Source organism: Neopsephotus bourkii, unplaced genomic scaffold (assembly GCF_033783945.1).
Source record: "Neopsephotus bourkii isolate Nb327-2 ecotype Australia unplaced genomic scaffold, CSIRO-AGI_Nbou_v1 NB_882, whole genome shotgun sequence".
NCBI classification, from domain to species: domain Eukaryota; kingdom Metazoa; phylum Chordata; class Aves; order Psittaciformes; family Psittacidae; genus Neopsephotus; species Neopsephotus bourkii.
In genome coordinates, this window is record NW_026901376.1 from 3786352 (window position 1) to 3803305 (window position 16954).

At 43.1% G+C, this 16954-nt stretch overlaps 1 protein-coding gene across 1 annotated transcript; it reads left to right on the plus strand.

Moving 5' to 3' along the window:
- Positions 1 to 100: 100 nt before the first annotated feature.
- LOC133214301 (ubiquitin carboxyl-terminal hydrolase 42-like) lies at positions 101 to 15588 on the plus strand. Its single transcript, XM_061357102.1, has 17 exons — positions 101 to 433; positions 2449 to 2686; positions 3466 to 3666; positions 4906 to 5016; positions 5165 to 5267; positions 5429 to 5496; positions 5641 to 5711; positions 6264 to 6346; positions 6675 to 6786; positions 7157 to 7297; positions 7499 to 7599; positions 8058 to 8196; positions 8884 to 9615; positions 9994 to 10082; positions 10749 to 12218; positions 12752 to 13035; positions 14498 to 15588. Exons 2-17 carry the CDS (start codon positions 2458 to 2460, stop codon positions 14536 to 14538), a joined length of 3975 nt encoding a protein of 1324 aa, XP_061213086.1. The 5' UTR covers positions 101 to 433; positions 2449 to 2457; the 3' UTR covers positions 14539 to 15588.
- The last annotated feature ends 1366 nt before the right edge of the window (positions 15589 to 16954 follow it).

Below are 16954 nucleotides of genomic sequence, written 5' to 3' on the forward strand. Positions count from 1 at the left end.
AGACCCTTCACCTCCGCGCAGGGCTGCGGCTCCACTCATCGACCACCAAGCGTCTGGCCGAGCACCTAGGCCTGCACCACCACCACCACCTCCTCCTCTTCCCCGCGGGAGCTCCTCGCCGCGGTGCCATCGGCCCTCTCGCCCTGACCGGGGGTCGCCGAGCCCCCTCTAGCGGCTCCCGGCAGCGGCACAGGGGCGGTGCTGGTCCCCGTGTGACCCGGAGGAGCTCGCTTCTCCCCCCCGCCGCCGCCACCGCCTCCTTTCCTCCCCCCGCCCGCTTGCCCGGCCGGCGCCGGGCCCCGGATGCAAGAGGCCGGCGGAGGGACGTCATTGTTCCCCGACGGGCTGTAACTGTAGGCGGAGCGGACCGGGCTAAGGCGGGGGCTGCGGCGAGGGGGACCCGGCAGCGCCGAGTCAAGAGAGGCCGAACCAGGTAATGGTGTTTGGGGGCGGGGGGGGGGGGGGGACGGGACGACAGACTCGGGCCTGGCGGCGGCCTGGCAAAAACCGGCATCGTCGCGTGCGTCTCCCTCCCTGGAAATCAATGGGCCGGGGGGAGGGGCCGGCCCGGGAAAAGGAAGGAAAAGCAACCGGAGGGAGCAGCCGGCTGGGCTTAGCCCAGCCCAGCCCAGCCCGATGGGGCGCTGGCCGGGCACCCGGCCGCTGCCCTCCCGGATGGCGGGCAGCCGGTGGAGGTGGGACCCCCGGGCGGGGCGGGGCGTGGTGTGGCGTGGCGCGGCGCGGCGCTGTCCCCAGCATGCGGCGAACGGACGGAGCCCCGCTACCACACCCTGGGCCGGCGGGACCAGTCCCCTCCTGGCGCGACAAGAGGTGGCGATGCCCGGCGCACTGTCGCCACTGTGCTCCCGCTTTCATGAGCGGCCGAGGTCCCGCTGGTGCCCGCCGCCACCTGCCTCTCCCTTCTTCTCCTGCTGCCGGCGCGGGGACTCGGCATTGGTTCCCCGCCTACCGGACCCGGCGGGAGGGCGGCCGGGATCCCCAGGTCCCGCGGCCTGAGCGGCGTTGTTCCCTGCTTGGCGAGGAGGCGGCGGCTCTTCTCGGGGCCTGCCGCCTCCCGCGGGGAATCGAACGCTTCGAACGGTTCCACTTCTCGCCGTCCTCACGTCCCGTCCGTTAGCTGCCATGAGCACAGAATCGCCCTGGGCCGCTCGCTGCTGCGGTCCCGCTTCCGGACGGCTCTCGAGGTGGGAGCCCGGAAAGCGACACCTGGAGAGTGGTGTGAGGGCACTGAGGCGGCGCGACGCTGGGCCTGACCCCTCAGCACCGGTTGTCGCGTGCAGGAGGTGCTCGGCGGGGCTGGGTCGTAGTGTGAGGTGGAGAGAGAAGGGAGAGGTGAGGTGAAGCGAGAGATGCTTCGGAGCCGTGCCCCGCCCTCGCCTGCCGTGTCGGCATCGTTTTGGTTTGGCTGTGTCTGGGCTCTTGCCGCTCCCGAGCGCGGACATGCTGCGTGCCGCGCCGGTCCGTGAGAGCGGCGGTGCCAGACTGCTTTTAGGGGCCAAAACCCGTAGGAAAGGCAGAGCGGGCGGTGAGCGGGTGGGTGCTTCAGGCTAGTGACGGAAGGCCGGACAGTTCCATTTCGAGCTATAGCCGACTTTGAGAGCTTATCTTGCGACCCGGGAGAAGCAGACCCTTAGACTGCGGTGAAACACTGGGCAGACACGCCTTGGGAGGACAGGGAGACCCCTGGGAGGTCACAGACCCGCCACCTCTGCGGACAGACGCAGACCCAGGGGCCGCTCTCGGCGCTCGGTACAACTCGTGGTGCTCGATCTCTCACCGTCGCCAGTAGTGGCAGGAAGCGTTGCTGGGCTCCGACAGCAAGGAATGAGAGCTTCGAGTGCCTCTCTACTTCGTGTACCTAACTGCCTTCCAGTTAAGGTTAAAGCGATAAATTAACTGCGAGTTTCCTGGCTTGGCAGCTAGGTTGTGTTTTAGGAAAGTGAACAAGTCTGGCATGTGCATGTTCGGGATGTTCCTTATTTCTTTCTGCTTTGGGTTTTTTCGAGGGATGGGTTGGTTATAATTTTTTTGTAGGTGATTTGGTTTTGTGTCTTTTTTTTTTTTTTTTCTTACGGTAATGTTGCAGCGTGCAAGTATATTTTGCAATTAAGAAACATGAAAGTTCCTGGTCTTCATGTCTACCTCTAGTAGTTTCCTGTTGCTTACTAAGGTATTTTTCTGTATGTTACTGCTTTAGTCCCTTCTGCAAATGTTTGTTTTGTCACCAGACAACTGCGTAACCGCTACTCCCCACTTAAACACAGCTTTGTGAGTGGGGTTTTTGTTTGGTTGTTGTTGTTTGGGGTTTTATAATAATTTTTACCACTTATTTAGTTCTTCAAGTTATTTGATACAGAGTGACAGAATTTCCATCTGGAATGCTTCTTGATAGTCTTAAGTCAACCAGAACTTTTACCTCTGTTACAGATATGAACAATGACCATAGTTAACAAGCCAAAATCTTCAACATCTAAAAACTCATCATCAAGGCGGCCTGACAAATCGAACAAACCCCGTACGAAGAAAATGACATCACGCACCGTGAACTTGGGCCGTGTACCACCCACAGAAGATCCAAACAAAGTCTCTATGGACAAAGGACCAGGAGGCTCTATTTATTGTAGGACGTCTCAAAAACCTAAGCCTTTTGGCCAGAGAGAGCTAAGTAAGTGTGTCTTCTGTCGTTCCCCCCTTTTCTTCAGAACAAAACCCCCAAAGGTAGAAAACACAGTTCTCATTTGTTGCACTGATATAAGACAGGGTTGTGATGAATAAAGCCTTCAGCACTAGGCTGCAGTTTTGTGAGTCCCCTAAGGCAAATGAAGGGACTGGTGTTGGAAAACCTGTAATTTTATGTGTTTAAAATCTATTTGTAACAATCGGTTTTGAGGAGGTTTTTATAATACACAGACTTAGCCAGGTCTTCTGTGTTGTGCAGAGAAAAGTACATTTCACCTTTGTGTTTATGGCTTCTTTATTCACAAGTCTTTGAATGCTAACTGCTCAGGAAGAAGTCTGGTATCTGTACAGTTACCTGTGCTGCTAGTTACTCAATTATTTTTCCATTATCGTTCTTACCTTTTTTACCATAGAATTGCAAGTAAGTTTGTGGTTTGAGATAGAATAAGAAAAAAACACAATCAGATAACACAATGATTGAATCAATACTCAGATTTAAGGATGTAGATGGAGGGAAACCTGGCAGAAGTTACTACAATCACTTGTAGTTTGTCTTGCTTTGAGTGAATTGAAACAGATGAATAAATTATCCTTCAAAACAGTGTGTTGACCTGCAAATTCAAGTGGCAGTGTTTAAGCCATCATCACATTTTTGCGTTCTGGAGTAGACCTGGTTCCTCTGGGTGCTCCTACAGAATGGCACCTTTTAAACATCCTTTTTCAAACAGAAACAGTAAATATTTTTTAAATCTGATTTTCTTGCAGTTGTTAACGATGGAATTGCCCCACCACAAAGAATTCTTTTTCCACCTGAGAAAATTTGCATGGATTGGCAACAGACACTAAGTGTTGGAGTTGGACTGCAGAATCTGGGCAATACGTGTTTCCTTAATTCTACTCTACAGTGTTTAACCTATACACCTCCTCTGGCCAATTACATGCTTTCACTTGAACACACCAAGTCATGTGAGTACTTTCTAACCTTATTATAAATATGTTGGGCAGCTGCAAAGGTGAAAGAACAAGAGTGATTCTGTTGAGAAAAAGCGTAGCATTCCTGTTTTACCTGTAGAAGCCGGTTTGAACGTGGTATTTGTGGCCTTTTCTAACCTAAATGATTCTGTGATTTCATGATTGTTTAACAGGAAGCTCGGAATGGCATATAAAGTGGATTTCTTCATTTAATGCACAATGGTAAAATTGCAAATAAAGACAATTTCTTGCTTTGTGTGAACAATGAAGTACGTTGTAAAAGAAGGCATTTGATGAACATTAGGTATTTTGGTTTCCTGCTGGTAGAAAGGTGGTAAAATTTAGAATATTGTCATGATAGCTTCTTTGGAGCCTAGATACCATAATGTGCTAATACTGCAATAAACGACATGTTCACTATTGACCCATTAAAAAAGCCCACACCCTAGAAAGCACTACAGGCTAATTTCTGCTGACCTGAAATGGAAATTTGTGTGGGGCAGTATTCAAATTTAGACTGGTTTTATTCTAGTTAAAAGTTTGTATTTTTTGAACCTTTGAATTTGTGTTCTTCGCATTTCTATTCTATGCTTGAACTGATTTGGCATAGGAGCCTCTTTTCATATCGTTCTAGGTCTCTTTTGACAAAGGTACATGCATGCTCTTTGGTCTGGCATCTTAGTATTTATTCCTAGAAATTTAATTGTTTTCTTACCATATATACAACTGTTTCCAGTTAAGAACCCTGTTGCAAAAGGGAGGGCAGAAATACTTATACATACCTTCCTTTACTCTTTCCTTTCTCCCAGAGGATTCTTAGCTCTGTGTCATGTAGCCCACCTCACAGCAGTATGCTGAAGATAACACGCATTCTTTCTTAGCACTGTATCATCAGTGTCAGTAGTGTTTTGTCATACATTCTGCAGCCTGTGGAGTTCATATTCATCTCAGCCTGCAAAAAAACCCAACAAACAAGGTCATTGCAATACTGACTTAGATTGCTCATCAGAAAATGCATTTAAATACCGACTTAGTCATCATTTAAATGCTGTACAGGATTGCATAATAAAATGTCACAAAACTGTCGGGATACTTACACCCTAGGAGAAGAGAATGTACATGAGGAGAGGACATTGTACCTGTAGCTTAAAAACTACTATTTCATAAGGTTGGGTTTTGGTTTTCTTGTAGCAATGCATATTTGGCTAGACTGTTGGTTCTTTCACTCTTCAGGTCACGAGAAAGGCTTCTGTATGATGTGTACATTGGAAGCTCACATTAACCAGGTCCTGTGTTGCTCTAATAATGCTATCAAACCTACATCTGTTATCAATGGCCTTAAAAGTAAGTAATTTCAGATAGTTTTCTTTTGATATATTTGGTAACTTTTCAGAGCACTATTTGAGGCATAGAAACGATTTTGATACTTGTAGAAACGTGAGTTTTCTTTCAATTTCGAGGAGATAAATATAACCACCTTCTTACTTATTAGGAATAGGAAAGCATTTCCATTACGGCAGTCAAGAGGACGCGCACGAATTCTTGTCCTTCACTGTTGATGCTCTGCAGAAAGCTTGCTTGAATGGAAGCACCAAGTAAGCATAAACAAATTATTTAACCTTTAGATTGTTCTCTAGCCCCTTTTACTCCTTTCTTTACTATACTACATTAGAATGAATGTCCTTGGTAAAAACTGTTTGAAGAGTTATATCTGAGCCTTGCCTAGTCTGAGGTCTGATTTTTCATTTCTTCACAGGTTGGACATATCTTCTCAAGCCACCACACTTATTTATCAAATATTTGGAGGATATCTAAGATCCCGAGGTACTTGTTAAAAATCTTCCTGTCCTTTGAACTGGTCTGTGTCCGTTTGTCTGTAGTAAAGGACTTTGTGCTTTGACTAAAGTAAAATGTATGAAGACTTTAAATTTGTCCGGTCAGTGTTAAGCATTTGTATTTTGATTCCAGTAAAATGCTTGAACTGCAAAGCCGTTTCTGATACATATGAACCGTTCCTCGATATTACTTTGGATATAAAGGTAAGATGTTCTGTGGATATGGGTTGAGCTGTATAAGGACCTGTAGAGCTTTCCAGGTAAAGGCATTTTACTTAAAAATACACACTGCTAAAAGGAAAGAGCTTGGTGTTGGGTGGGAGTGGACTGGGCTTTGGTCTTGTGTTTTGGAAGGCATCGAGATGCTCTCCATGTTTGCAGTGGGTTTAAGCTGTAAAAACAGTAATTACATCTACACAAACACCTCTACGCTCACAATTCTCAATTATTCTGCTTCAGCATCTATACCTCTATCGTTAGGCTGACAGGTTTGACTGTTCTCATTATTGAGGCCACAGCATAGTACAGATGCTGTCTGTGGCACTGCAAACTTTATGTTTTTATTTCAAAGTAGCATGATTTCCACAGGAGGTAAATGCTCAGTGTACTCTGAGGTTTCTGCCTCCTTCACAGTGGTTGCCGGTTGACAGTAGGTCGCTTGAGGATGAGCTAGCAAGGTTCTCCCATTAACTACCAGGAAGTGTTTGAAATTTTGCATTTCCAGTGACTCAGTGCTCTACTTTCTTATTCATCCAGACCGTTACATCTATCACCAAGGCTCTAGAACAATTTGTGAAACCTGAACAACTGGACGGAGAAAACAGCTATAAGTGTAGCAAGTAAGAGTCTTACTAATTCCATCTGAGTCCAAGGGAAGGCATTTAATGTGTCACATGAATATTTGGAAATAGAAGTCTTGTGGCCATTAGCTCATATTAGACTTCTATTCCTACTGCTGCCTCCACTGGGGTTTATTAGCCTTCGTCAGTGTGAGGTTGCACAGAAATATTCATGTGGCCAGAAGTTAAAGGGGATGTCTGCTAAGTAGTGGTGAGCTGAAGCACGGAGCTAAGGACAACGATTTGGGGTGGGAGGCAACATTAGCTGGCTGAAGGTCCTAGTGTCATAGAATTTTCTTTTAAACGTTTGTCTGTGCTTGTTTTTAAGGTGTAAAAACATGGTTCCTGCCTCCAAGAGGTACACAATACATCGCTCCTCCAAAGTTCTTACAATATCACTGAAAAGATTTGCAAATTTTACTGGTGGCAAGATCAACAAGGTATATTTGCAGCTGTAAAGCAGCTTTATCTTCTTGGAATGGGAGATTTCCCCAATAAAATATCATTTATAAGTTGTTAATATTTGCAGGCTGTAACTATAGACTAATAACAGTAGTCTAAGAAAAGTCAGTCTAACAACTATGGTTTACAGTAACCATGAGAATATGCCTCACTCTTAGAGCTAATTCTGCAGAAAACAATTCTCTGCAGCTTAAATTATTAAATACTGTTTCTGAGAATAGGTATTTTTAAATGAATCAAGAATATATATTTGTGTGATCCTAGCCTGTGTTTTTAGAAGGGTTTTTCTCAGGCTGTTCCATGAAGTGTTTCGGGGTAGTTTTTGAATCTTCCTATATCTGTGTTTAGGATGTAAAATACCCTGAATATTTGGATCTTCGAGCATATATGTCTCAATCAATGGGAGAACCACTCATCTATGCTTTATATGCAGTTCTTGTTCATTCTGGTTTCAACTGCAATGCAGGACACTACATCTGCTTCATAAAGGTGGGCATCAGCTTGATTTCTAACTGGGTAAAGTAAACCAAGAAAATAAATGTTACTGGCAACCACCGTTTTGATGGAGAAAGGTTGAATGATGCGTTCTGTTTGATCTGTTTGGTACGTTTTGTGCTGTCGTGTTCCGCCTGTGATGTCATTTGGACCACATGCATTTTGTCTGAAGATACCACTGTCTTTTGTTTGCAGGCCGGCAATGGATTCTGGTATCGAATGAATGATGCCATAGTGGAACGTTCTGATATCAAAACGGTTCTCAATCAGCAAGCTTATTTACTTTTTTATATCAGGTAATACCAGCTACGGAATCTGTTCAGAATATATTTACTTTCCTGTTACTGATACTTTTCTTTTTTTCCAAGTGTTTTTCCTTCTCTCCTAGAAAAAGTTTAGTGTTTCTGTAATTCAGTTCTGTCTAACTTGAACTTACCGCAGTCATTTACGATCTTTCATTGCTTGGCGTTAAACTGGTGTGCTTGTGTACGTGCTCTGTACCTGCTCTATGTAGAGGGTAATTTAGGAGAGGAGAAATTACACCATAGATGGTGTAAGGGTGAGTTGTTGCTCTGACAAGAACAGTCATTGTAGGGAGACCATTGTCTGTTTTTTAGTTTGTAGTCTTGCTTGAGTCTTTTATATATGTATTTTGTGTCACATCATCTGTTCTTGTAAAATTATAGATGGGGTTTTAATCCAAGAATAATTTGAAAGAAAGACTCTAAACTGAGATCACTGTTATTTTTCCAAGGCGCTACGATTTGACACTTGGAGAACGTGGTTTTTACTTACCAGCACCGTCTTATCCCCGTTCATTCCTTGGTCAGCGGGGACCTAATAATAATCAGGTTGGATTTATGGGACCACGACTTCCTCCTCATATGATTAAGGTAATTTGCAGGGAGCAGATAATGGCACCAAATTGACAATGTTGTTTTCTTTTGATGGGGGGCGGGGTATAGTTTCATAGCATCTGAGATCTATTTCTCCCCACTCTGAAGCTTTCTTCACAACTATCATGCAACAGCCAGAATTATTCAAACAGTGGCTAATCCTAAATTGTGCAGCCACGCTACTTCATTATACTTCCAACTCAAATTGCTTTCTAAAGCACTGAGAGCTACGCTTTTGAGACACTTGAAGGACTCTGTTAATTCTTTGATGATGGTGGTAATAATAATAACAACAGCAGGCAAAGATCACTCTCTTTCAGGGTTACTTTAGCTGAGACTGTGAAAACAATTTATCTTGGTCCTGAGTACCAGAGCAATTACTGCAGTGTTTTCAGGGAATCTTTAAAGGGGAAAATAAATACATTTGGGAAGAGTTTTCGTCAATGTTAAGTTGTTTGAGTGGGTTTCAAAACATGAGGCTCATTTGATACCAAGATGCAGTAAATCAAAAGCAGCGGGAATTAAACACACTTGTTGGACTTAGATTTATATTGGAAGTGGGGTGTTTTTCTTCTTAGGTGGTGAGGCAATTTCTAGAAATATTTAGTAGGAGAATTTAATGTTTTAATAAGTGCTGTGTGATTGCACATATTCATCTTGCCATCTTTTTTTTTTTCAATACAGAATTCAAGTCGTTTAAATGGAACTGGACCCCTAAAAGAGGATACAAATCCTGTTGGTATCACCATAAACAAGCCGTCTTCAGCTCCACCAACAGCTTGCATTCAAAACTGGGCAATTACCAGGCCTTCAACTACGGATCCATCGAAAGCCCAGAAGATCACTCTCGGTATTCATAACAAATTGCCTGGGTGTCAGACTGTGTCACAACCTGACTGTCTTACCAGTGCTTTGGAGAATGAGGATCTCAGCAAGGCCGTTCCTTCCTCCACAATTACAAATTCTCTCAGAGCAGAGTCTACCTCGAATGCGTCTACAGCGGCAGTTGCTGCTAACATTTCCAAACAGGAAGTTCCTGATGAAACGTCTGTAGAGCCAGCAGCAAAGGTAAGTCCTACACTCGGCTCTGACGCCACAGTCCCTTCCAGTGCAGAGTCTTCAGGAAAATCTGAGGCGTCGAATGGCGTGTTTAAAATGAATTACAGCATATCTTCCAATGGAATTGTAATTTGGAAGGTGGTCGGCACATTGCAGAATTCCCATTCTGTCTGTGAGAGTGCTGAAGAAGACAGATCCCGTCATGAGCTGCCAAAAAATGATTCACTAAATGGTGCTATTAGTTTAGATACTGGATCTAAACAAAAGGGACTGAATCTTGATGATTTTACTTGCCAAGTCCAACCTGCTAAACCTTCTGAGATTTTCTTTGCTAAAACAAATGGATTGCTTGAACCAGTGAGTTGTTTGTTCCATCTAGAACTTCTCACCTATGGTGTGTTTAGTATTCAGGAGCATTAAAATGTTCGTAATTCATGTGAAATACTGTGAAAACAACAGCACAATTTCATCGTTAACACTTTGTGCTATTGTCCCGTTAGAATTTGCAGAGCTGAACTGGCATGTGAGAACCTGTCAGCTTCAGAAAATTTCACCTGAGATAGTACTTCCTAAGTTTCATAAATATATTGGGGGGGGGAAGGGGTGATGTGTGAAATAGCAACGGTGCATGTAAGGCAAAGTGATCTTGTTTAATAACTAATGAGGAAATTTGCAAACCATTTTCTACTAAAGGTAGTATTTTTTTGTCTGTTAATGTCTGTCTTTTAACTTTAGATACCTGTAGCCGAGTCACCAATTCCTCAAGAAATAATCTTGGAGTCCCTGGCCTACAACCACCTGAACATGTTGTCAGAGAAAGCAAGGTACATTGAGTATTCTCTGATGAAAACAAGATTTCATACAAGTTTATCATTGTTTTACCCATTTACTAATTCTATTTAATAGAAAGCTTTAAACCAGTACAGCAAATTCCACGCTGTACATGTAGGGTTGCAGACATGAGCACTGAACAGGCATTATTCTGATACTAAATACAATCAGACGCCTCCCAGAATCGTTCTGTGTCTTCATAGAATTATTTTCCTTTATTTTTACGATTGGATTTTTTTTCCTGATGTCAGTTCCCACCTCCTGCCCCCCCCATTTGGGGAGAGAGGGAAATCAATGAGTTGACTTCTTTCTAGTTGGGGGAGAGCGAAGGTAGTGGTGTTGGCTACTGATGCGAGGCAGAGCAGTGAGCAGAGGGAGACAAATGTGTTGGGTGTGGGTTTTAATGTACTACTTGCAAACTGAAGAGAAGGAAAACACCACCTCTGGGCGCTGCTGAATGTGTGAGAATCGGTTTCTAAAGGGACTGCCTTACAGAGTCCCTTTAGAAAGGTACAGTTTCCAAACTGTGTAAGGGAGTTTAGAAACATACAGAGTTTACCAGTAGCCACCAAATCTTTTACTTCAAGGGATTTTTGCTCCTGACATTTATCTTTTAGGTGAACCTTTTCAAGTGAAAAATGTGTTTTTATTTTGTGCAGTGCCCCTGCACCTCAGAAGCCTGAGGGTGATCGTCTTACGGAAACCGTAGTGACGGAAACAGTGTTTGTCTGTGAACAATCCAGGACGCCTCTTTCCGACCTTGGCTGTGAGATTGAGAGTCCTTTTACTGTATCAGACTCTGAAACCATTGCTACCAAAGAAGTTGCTGAAAGTATTATAACAAAAGCTGATAATGTACATCCCAGTATCAACGGTCAGCACAAGGTCAGGAAAAAATCCTTGGATACTGAAGATGAATATCGTGGGCAGTGTGAATCAGAAGACAGTAGAGACAAGGACAAACCAGAAGGACCAAAAGAACCTGCACTCATTGCAAAAGGAGATCCTTTGTATATGAAAGGGTGTCCTGAGAGTGAAGAGAAATTAGGGCAAACTTCCTCTGTGAAGTCTGACATTGAATGTAGTCCTAAAAAACTTGCATCTCTAGTTACAGATAAATGCCAAGATACAAAGGACGTTTCTAGTAACTATGTAGAGGTACCGCCTGTGAATGACTCCTCTATTACAAAGCTGGATAAAGTTCTGGAGAGTCAATTCTCTAGACAAAACGAGGGGCTGAATAATAAAAAATGCGAAGAGAATAATAGGCAAAAATACGAGGAAAAGATACACGACTCCAAAAAAGCTGACAAAGAGCACTACCGAAAGAAGAGACAATTCTCTGACATTGAAGAGCAGAAGCAAAGCAGGAGCAAAGTGGATGATCGTTCCTACAGAAGGAGGCGCTCTCGCAGCATGGAAACAAATAAGCAATATCATCATAAGCAGGACTATTGCAATGAAGGCAAGTACAGACCTTCCCATAATGAAAGAAACAGTCCAAATAATGGCAAAAGCTCAGGAAAATACTCTCGTTACAGATCCCGAAGCAGAGAAAGAATGGAACAAGACAGGAATAGGTATTACCATTCCAAAGGAGAGAGAACCTGGAGCAGGGAAAGATACTACCAAGATGAATCACGGAGATGGGAAAAATGCAGATATTACAAGGATTATTACTCTGTTCATGGAATAGGAGATGGTAGAGAGAGGAAGTCCTCTCATTTTGATAAAGACTTTGACAAATTGAGTCAGTTCTACAAATCACATAGGGATTATCACTGCAAGAGCAGATGGGCTCACACCACTCACTCCAGAGAGGAAGGTGCCTATCACTTCAGTAGCCACAGAGAGGACTTCCATCGTTGTTCAGTACCTCAGCAGCAGTCTGAAAAACACTCCCGGGAAAGGCATGCACCTCCACCTGCCTCAGCTCATGCACAGTTTGACAACTCTTTCTGGGAAAATGGAAAACTGAGGCTTGGCAAGAGGAAATATGGCGACACAGAAGGAAGCGAAAGTGAAGTGGAAAAGAAATGCCGCAAGATAGATGACCAAAGAATCAAAAAAGATAAGAAGGTCAAGAAGAAAAAGAAGTCCAAAGATAAATATCGAGAGAAGGATTACAAGTAAGCAGGGATTCCAGCGTAATCCACCATTTTTTCCTAACTCGTTTCTGAATGTTTCTCATGCCTGCCTTTTCCCATTGTTTATAGAGATTTTTGTAGGATAATCTGACTACGGGTTGGTCATTAGGCTGGTCATTAGGTTGGTCAAGCAAACATAGGAAGGATGTTGCCGAATAGCATTAGAACGCTAGATCTGGAGCACAAAGTTAAGAACCTGTCGTGGTTTAAGCCCAGCCTGCTGGACTCAGGACAGAACCACATCTGCGCACTGTTCTCCATTAGGTTGCAACAATTACATATTTTTAATTCCACATATCCTGCAATTATCCCATCAGGATTTGTGTACAAACTAAGACTTACTGTTCTTTAATCTGAGGGCTTATGTTTGTTGCATCTGAAGTCAGATGTGCAGAAATTACTACAAAACAGCTGACACACAGCAAGTCACCACCTGTGGTGAAATAAATAACATTCCATACACACATCAAATGCTGCATCCATTTTCCTATTTTTAACCTGCATGTTTCCCTCAGACTTCAGGATTTGGGTGGCCTTGTGTTCTGCATTGACAATGACAATCACAAACGGAAGGAAAAGAAGAAACACATCAGGAAACTGAAAGACTTCTCAGAATATTTAGATTCTCGTCTCGAGAAGACAACACAGGAGAAGAAGAGAGTACCCATTTTTTCAGGCAACTATTTACATGAGCAATACAGAAACCAGGGCAGTGAAGAAAACTACAAGGACAGGAAGCCTTCTGGGGCAGGTGACAACAAGAAATACAGCTTCATCCCATCCAGTGAGTATGTGAAAGGTAAAAAGGCATAGGATGTTTGCAGGACTCCTTTTTACTGACAGAGACACTTGTTACGCTTGAAACAACCTTTAAATGCTTTTGTACAGTAGTCCAAGTGGTAGATGATGACATGAGACTTCCAGGCTAGTAATATTGTAGTAAAGCACTGTCTTCCCCAAAAATTCTGCCAGGGTAATTGATTTAAATAAAATACTATGTTCAGCTGTTTCACCACATAGAAACGGAGCTGACTGCTTATTCAGACAAACCTCAGTTGTTGATAATATTGAACTGTGGTTCCAGATATAGCTCAGTCTTCTAAACACAGTTGTTAACCTCCCAGAGGACGCTTTGAAACTTAAGACCTGGAGAGTATGTTAAATTCCTGCCACTGGTTTAGTTCCTTCTGATTGTTTTCTGTTAGCATAGTCTCAAAAATACAGAGAAGCGGCCTGAGGGAAAGCTCTTTTGCAATCGGAAGAAATTCATCTACTCTAGATCTGGTTTGGCTTTAGTGAATGCTCCTGCCAGCAGGTGGCCAACTCGACTTATTTCTAAACCAGCCAAAAGTATAGGAAGAAGTTAAATGCCTTGCACCCCACTACACAGGTCAGGGGCATTAAGATTAGTGCGCTATCTGTGTAGGTGTAAGAGATGTTAAGCGATAAACACAGTGATAGAACCGCACTTTGATCCACCGCTTGCAACACAAGTGGGATATGAGGAGGGCTGTGAAAAGCAATCTTTTAAGTCTGCAGAATTTTAGTATTTCCTCAAGTCCATAGATGTTCATGACCTTCCTCTTGTGGAGTGTCCGTCTTTAGAAATGTTAAATAAATGTGTGTCAAGTAGGAATTCCTGGATAATGGAATCTCTCTCAAAAAAGGCCACCGCAGCAGTGTGTTTTTAAAGAGCCTGGAACCTCTCAAACAGGCTAGGGACAGACAACAGCTAAGAAGGAATTGTTAGGTTGTGCCTTTTCACCAGGACTCCCCAGTAAATTAATAAGGATGGAAAGGGCATGTGATAATGTGTGATTAAAGGAAAACGGAGGTGGGATGGCATAAGGAGCAGCTTTAAAGGAGTTGCTTTCCTGCATTCCTACAAATTCTCTCCAGCAAGTTTCTAAAGGCTTCTGAGGCTTAGTGCATAAGATTTGGTGAGCTTGAACACAAGACTTGTTAAAACAAGGATGCTGTCTAGACAAAACCTCACCTAAATTTACCTAAGTACCACTTGCTATGAAAGGAGGTAGCTTTGTCCTAATACTGTGTACAGTTTCCCCACCTTAGCATAGATCCAAAATGCAGCCAGTTTGGATGTGAGGAAGCCGCCGTCTCGAGTGTGTCGGATCCTGTAGTCACAGAGCAGACGGAGCTGTGTGCAGGCTTGAGACCTCTTTCAGAAACCCAACCACTGAGACACGGTTTGATGTTGAACATCATGGCAGGGAGTGACATTGCTTTCTTTTGTCTTTCAGATGCAGAGCTCACTGATGGAAGCCTTCAATACCCAACCTAAACCTACCAACAAAATCAACTACTTCTCACCCTCAATCCCAACTTACCTTCAACACCATTGACTCTTTACCTTCAAAAACTATGACTCTTTACATGGAACTCGACATTACCAATATTGACCATCAAAACTTAGAATTTATTATTGAAACATTTACCATCAAGACAAAATCCAATCATAAGTGGTGCTTAACATTTCTGTACAGAATTTTACCATGAAAGACTTTTTTTTAGTTTTTAACTTGAGACTTTGTTTTTTAAAATAATCCAAAAGGGTGGAAACTTTTTACAACTGCTGAACATTGTAAATTACCATATTAACATCTCACAAGTGTGAGATAAGGCCCTGGAATAGACCATCTCAAATGCTGCTTATTACAGACTCAGGTTGACTTTATGTTATTCATATTGTGTTACTCCAAGTTAGACATCTGGTGCAAGAGCAACCAGGGATTACAAAAATTGCAACTGACAGTCTGTATATTTAATTTAAAGACTTATTTAATATTTCACAGGTAGAATTTTTTGCAAGAGCTTCATCTTCTTTCCTGTTCTTTCGGACACTAGGAACTAATGTACTTCACATACGAGTTATAGTCAAGATCTGGAAGGAAATCATCTGGTTCTCAGCATTGTGAAACAACAGATATGCAGTTTTGAATGTATTTCTCAAGATGATTTGTAATACTCTTCCGTATGTTTTTATTACATTTTCTTAATATACTGTCACTTGTCTGAAGTCTCAGTTGTCTGATTTTGTCTCTCTGAAGTGGCTAGCTAAAGACAAATTCATACTGTGATTTTAATTTTTATTATTAAATGCTGTCAAACTGTGATGCACTTCATATTCACTGGTCCTGCATCAGGAGATGAGTGGGGAACCTGTATTAAATACAGTTCATCTGAATAATCTGTCTGGTTTATACAAGCTGTGTTGTTCAGAGATGTTTAAAGTTTGATCTTTGTTTTTTTAAAGATAAAAAGCACTTGCCCCACTGTAAATATATAGCATGTAAAATTTATATAGTATATAAATACAGCAAAGTTAAAATGGCTTTTTACTGGAGTTTTACTGGAGTTATTTAACATGCAGTATGTCATGTGAATTGACAGCTTTCAGAGTGTGTTTGATGCTCAAGAAATCAGATCTTCCGTTCAGTGGTGGGGGAGATGATGCTGTCGCTGTGACCCAGAGAAGATCAGTAACTTGGGATTTCATCTGCCTAAACAAGAATGCAGAAGGCTTTCTCCTTTGGTGTTAAAAGCTTCCACCACCAGGCAGCAAGCTGGGAGCTCATCAGTAGCTTTTTACCGTGTGTGACACTAAATCAAAATCCAAAGGAGCAAGGTTAATGTTTCAGTAAATACTTAAAGAAATATTTTGGTACATGGAAAACCCCATAAAGCCAATCTATAAGTGTACCCTGCATAATGTTCCTATGGCAACAGTTCTGTGAAGTTACATAAAGTAACATGACAAAGAAACCACACACTGTTCCTGTATCTGGCTTTTTCTTCCTCTTTTGTCCTCTGGCTCCATGATTTGGTGTCTTGTCTTTGATGAATAACCCTGTCATAGGTGTATAAAAGGAGCTTCAGCATTGACTGCTTGTCATGGTTAAAGCCGAGCTGGTAATTCAGAACCATGCAGCCACTCGCTCACTCTCCCTTTTCTTCCACCCTGCTCCTGGAGTGATGGCGAGGAGTATCGAAAGAATGTAAATCCCAGGGGTTGAGATAAGAACAGTAACTACGGTACAACACAAAACCGCTACTGCTTCTACCAATAGTAACAATGATGAGGGAACTAACAAGGGGGGGGGGGGAATATAAGCTAAAAGGGGAGAAGAAAAAACAAACCAATAAACACAAAGTCATGCTCAATACAATTGCTCAGCACCCACCAACTGATACCCAGCCTGACCTCAGCAGCTATATGGGCCTTCCAGGTATCTTCCCTGGGCATAACGTGCTGTGGTATGGAATACCACTTTGGCTAGTTAGGGTCAGATGTCCTTTCCCTGCTTCCTCCTGGTTTCCCGTGCCCTTCTCACTGGCAGATCATGAAGCTGAAAAGTCCTTGATCGGCGTAAGCATTACTTAGGAACAACTAAAACATCGGTGTTCTCAGTTCTCAGACTGAAGTGGAAAATAGCACTGCACCAGCTACTAAGGAGAAAAATAACTCCTGCAGCTGAACCTATGACAGTATCCACCCATGGAATATCCATGCCATTTAGGTCATGCTCAGATCCCATTTTTTTCACTATACCATTGCTTTTTGTCTCATATATATATACACACAAAGAGATACAATTCCTTAGGCCATGGACCATCCCTATAAAGTTTGCTGAATTCACTCAGTCCACAGTGTTAGGCTCCATCTCTTGTAACAGCCTCTCAGGGCGGGAGAGACAGTG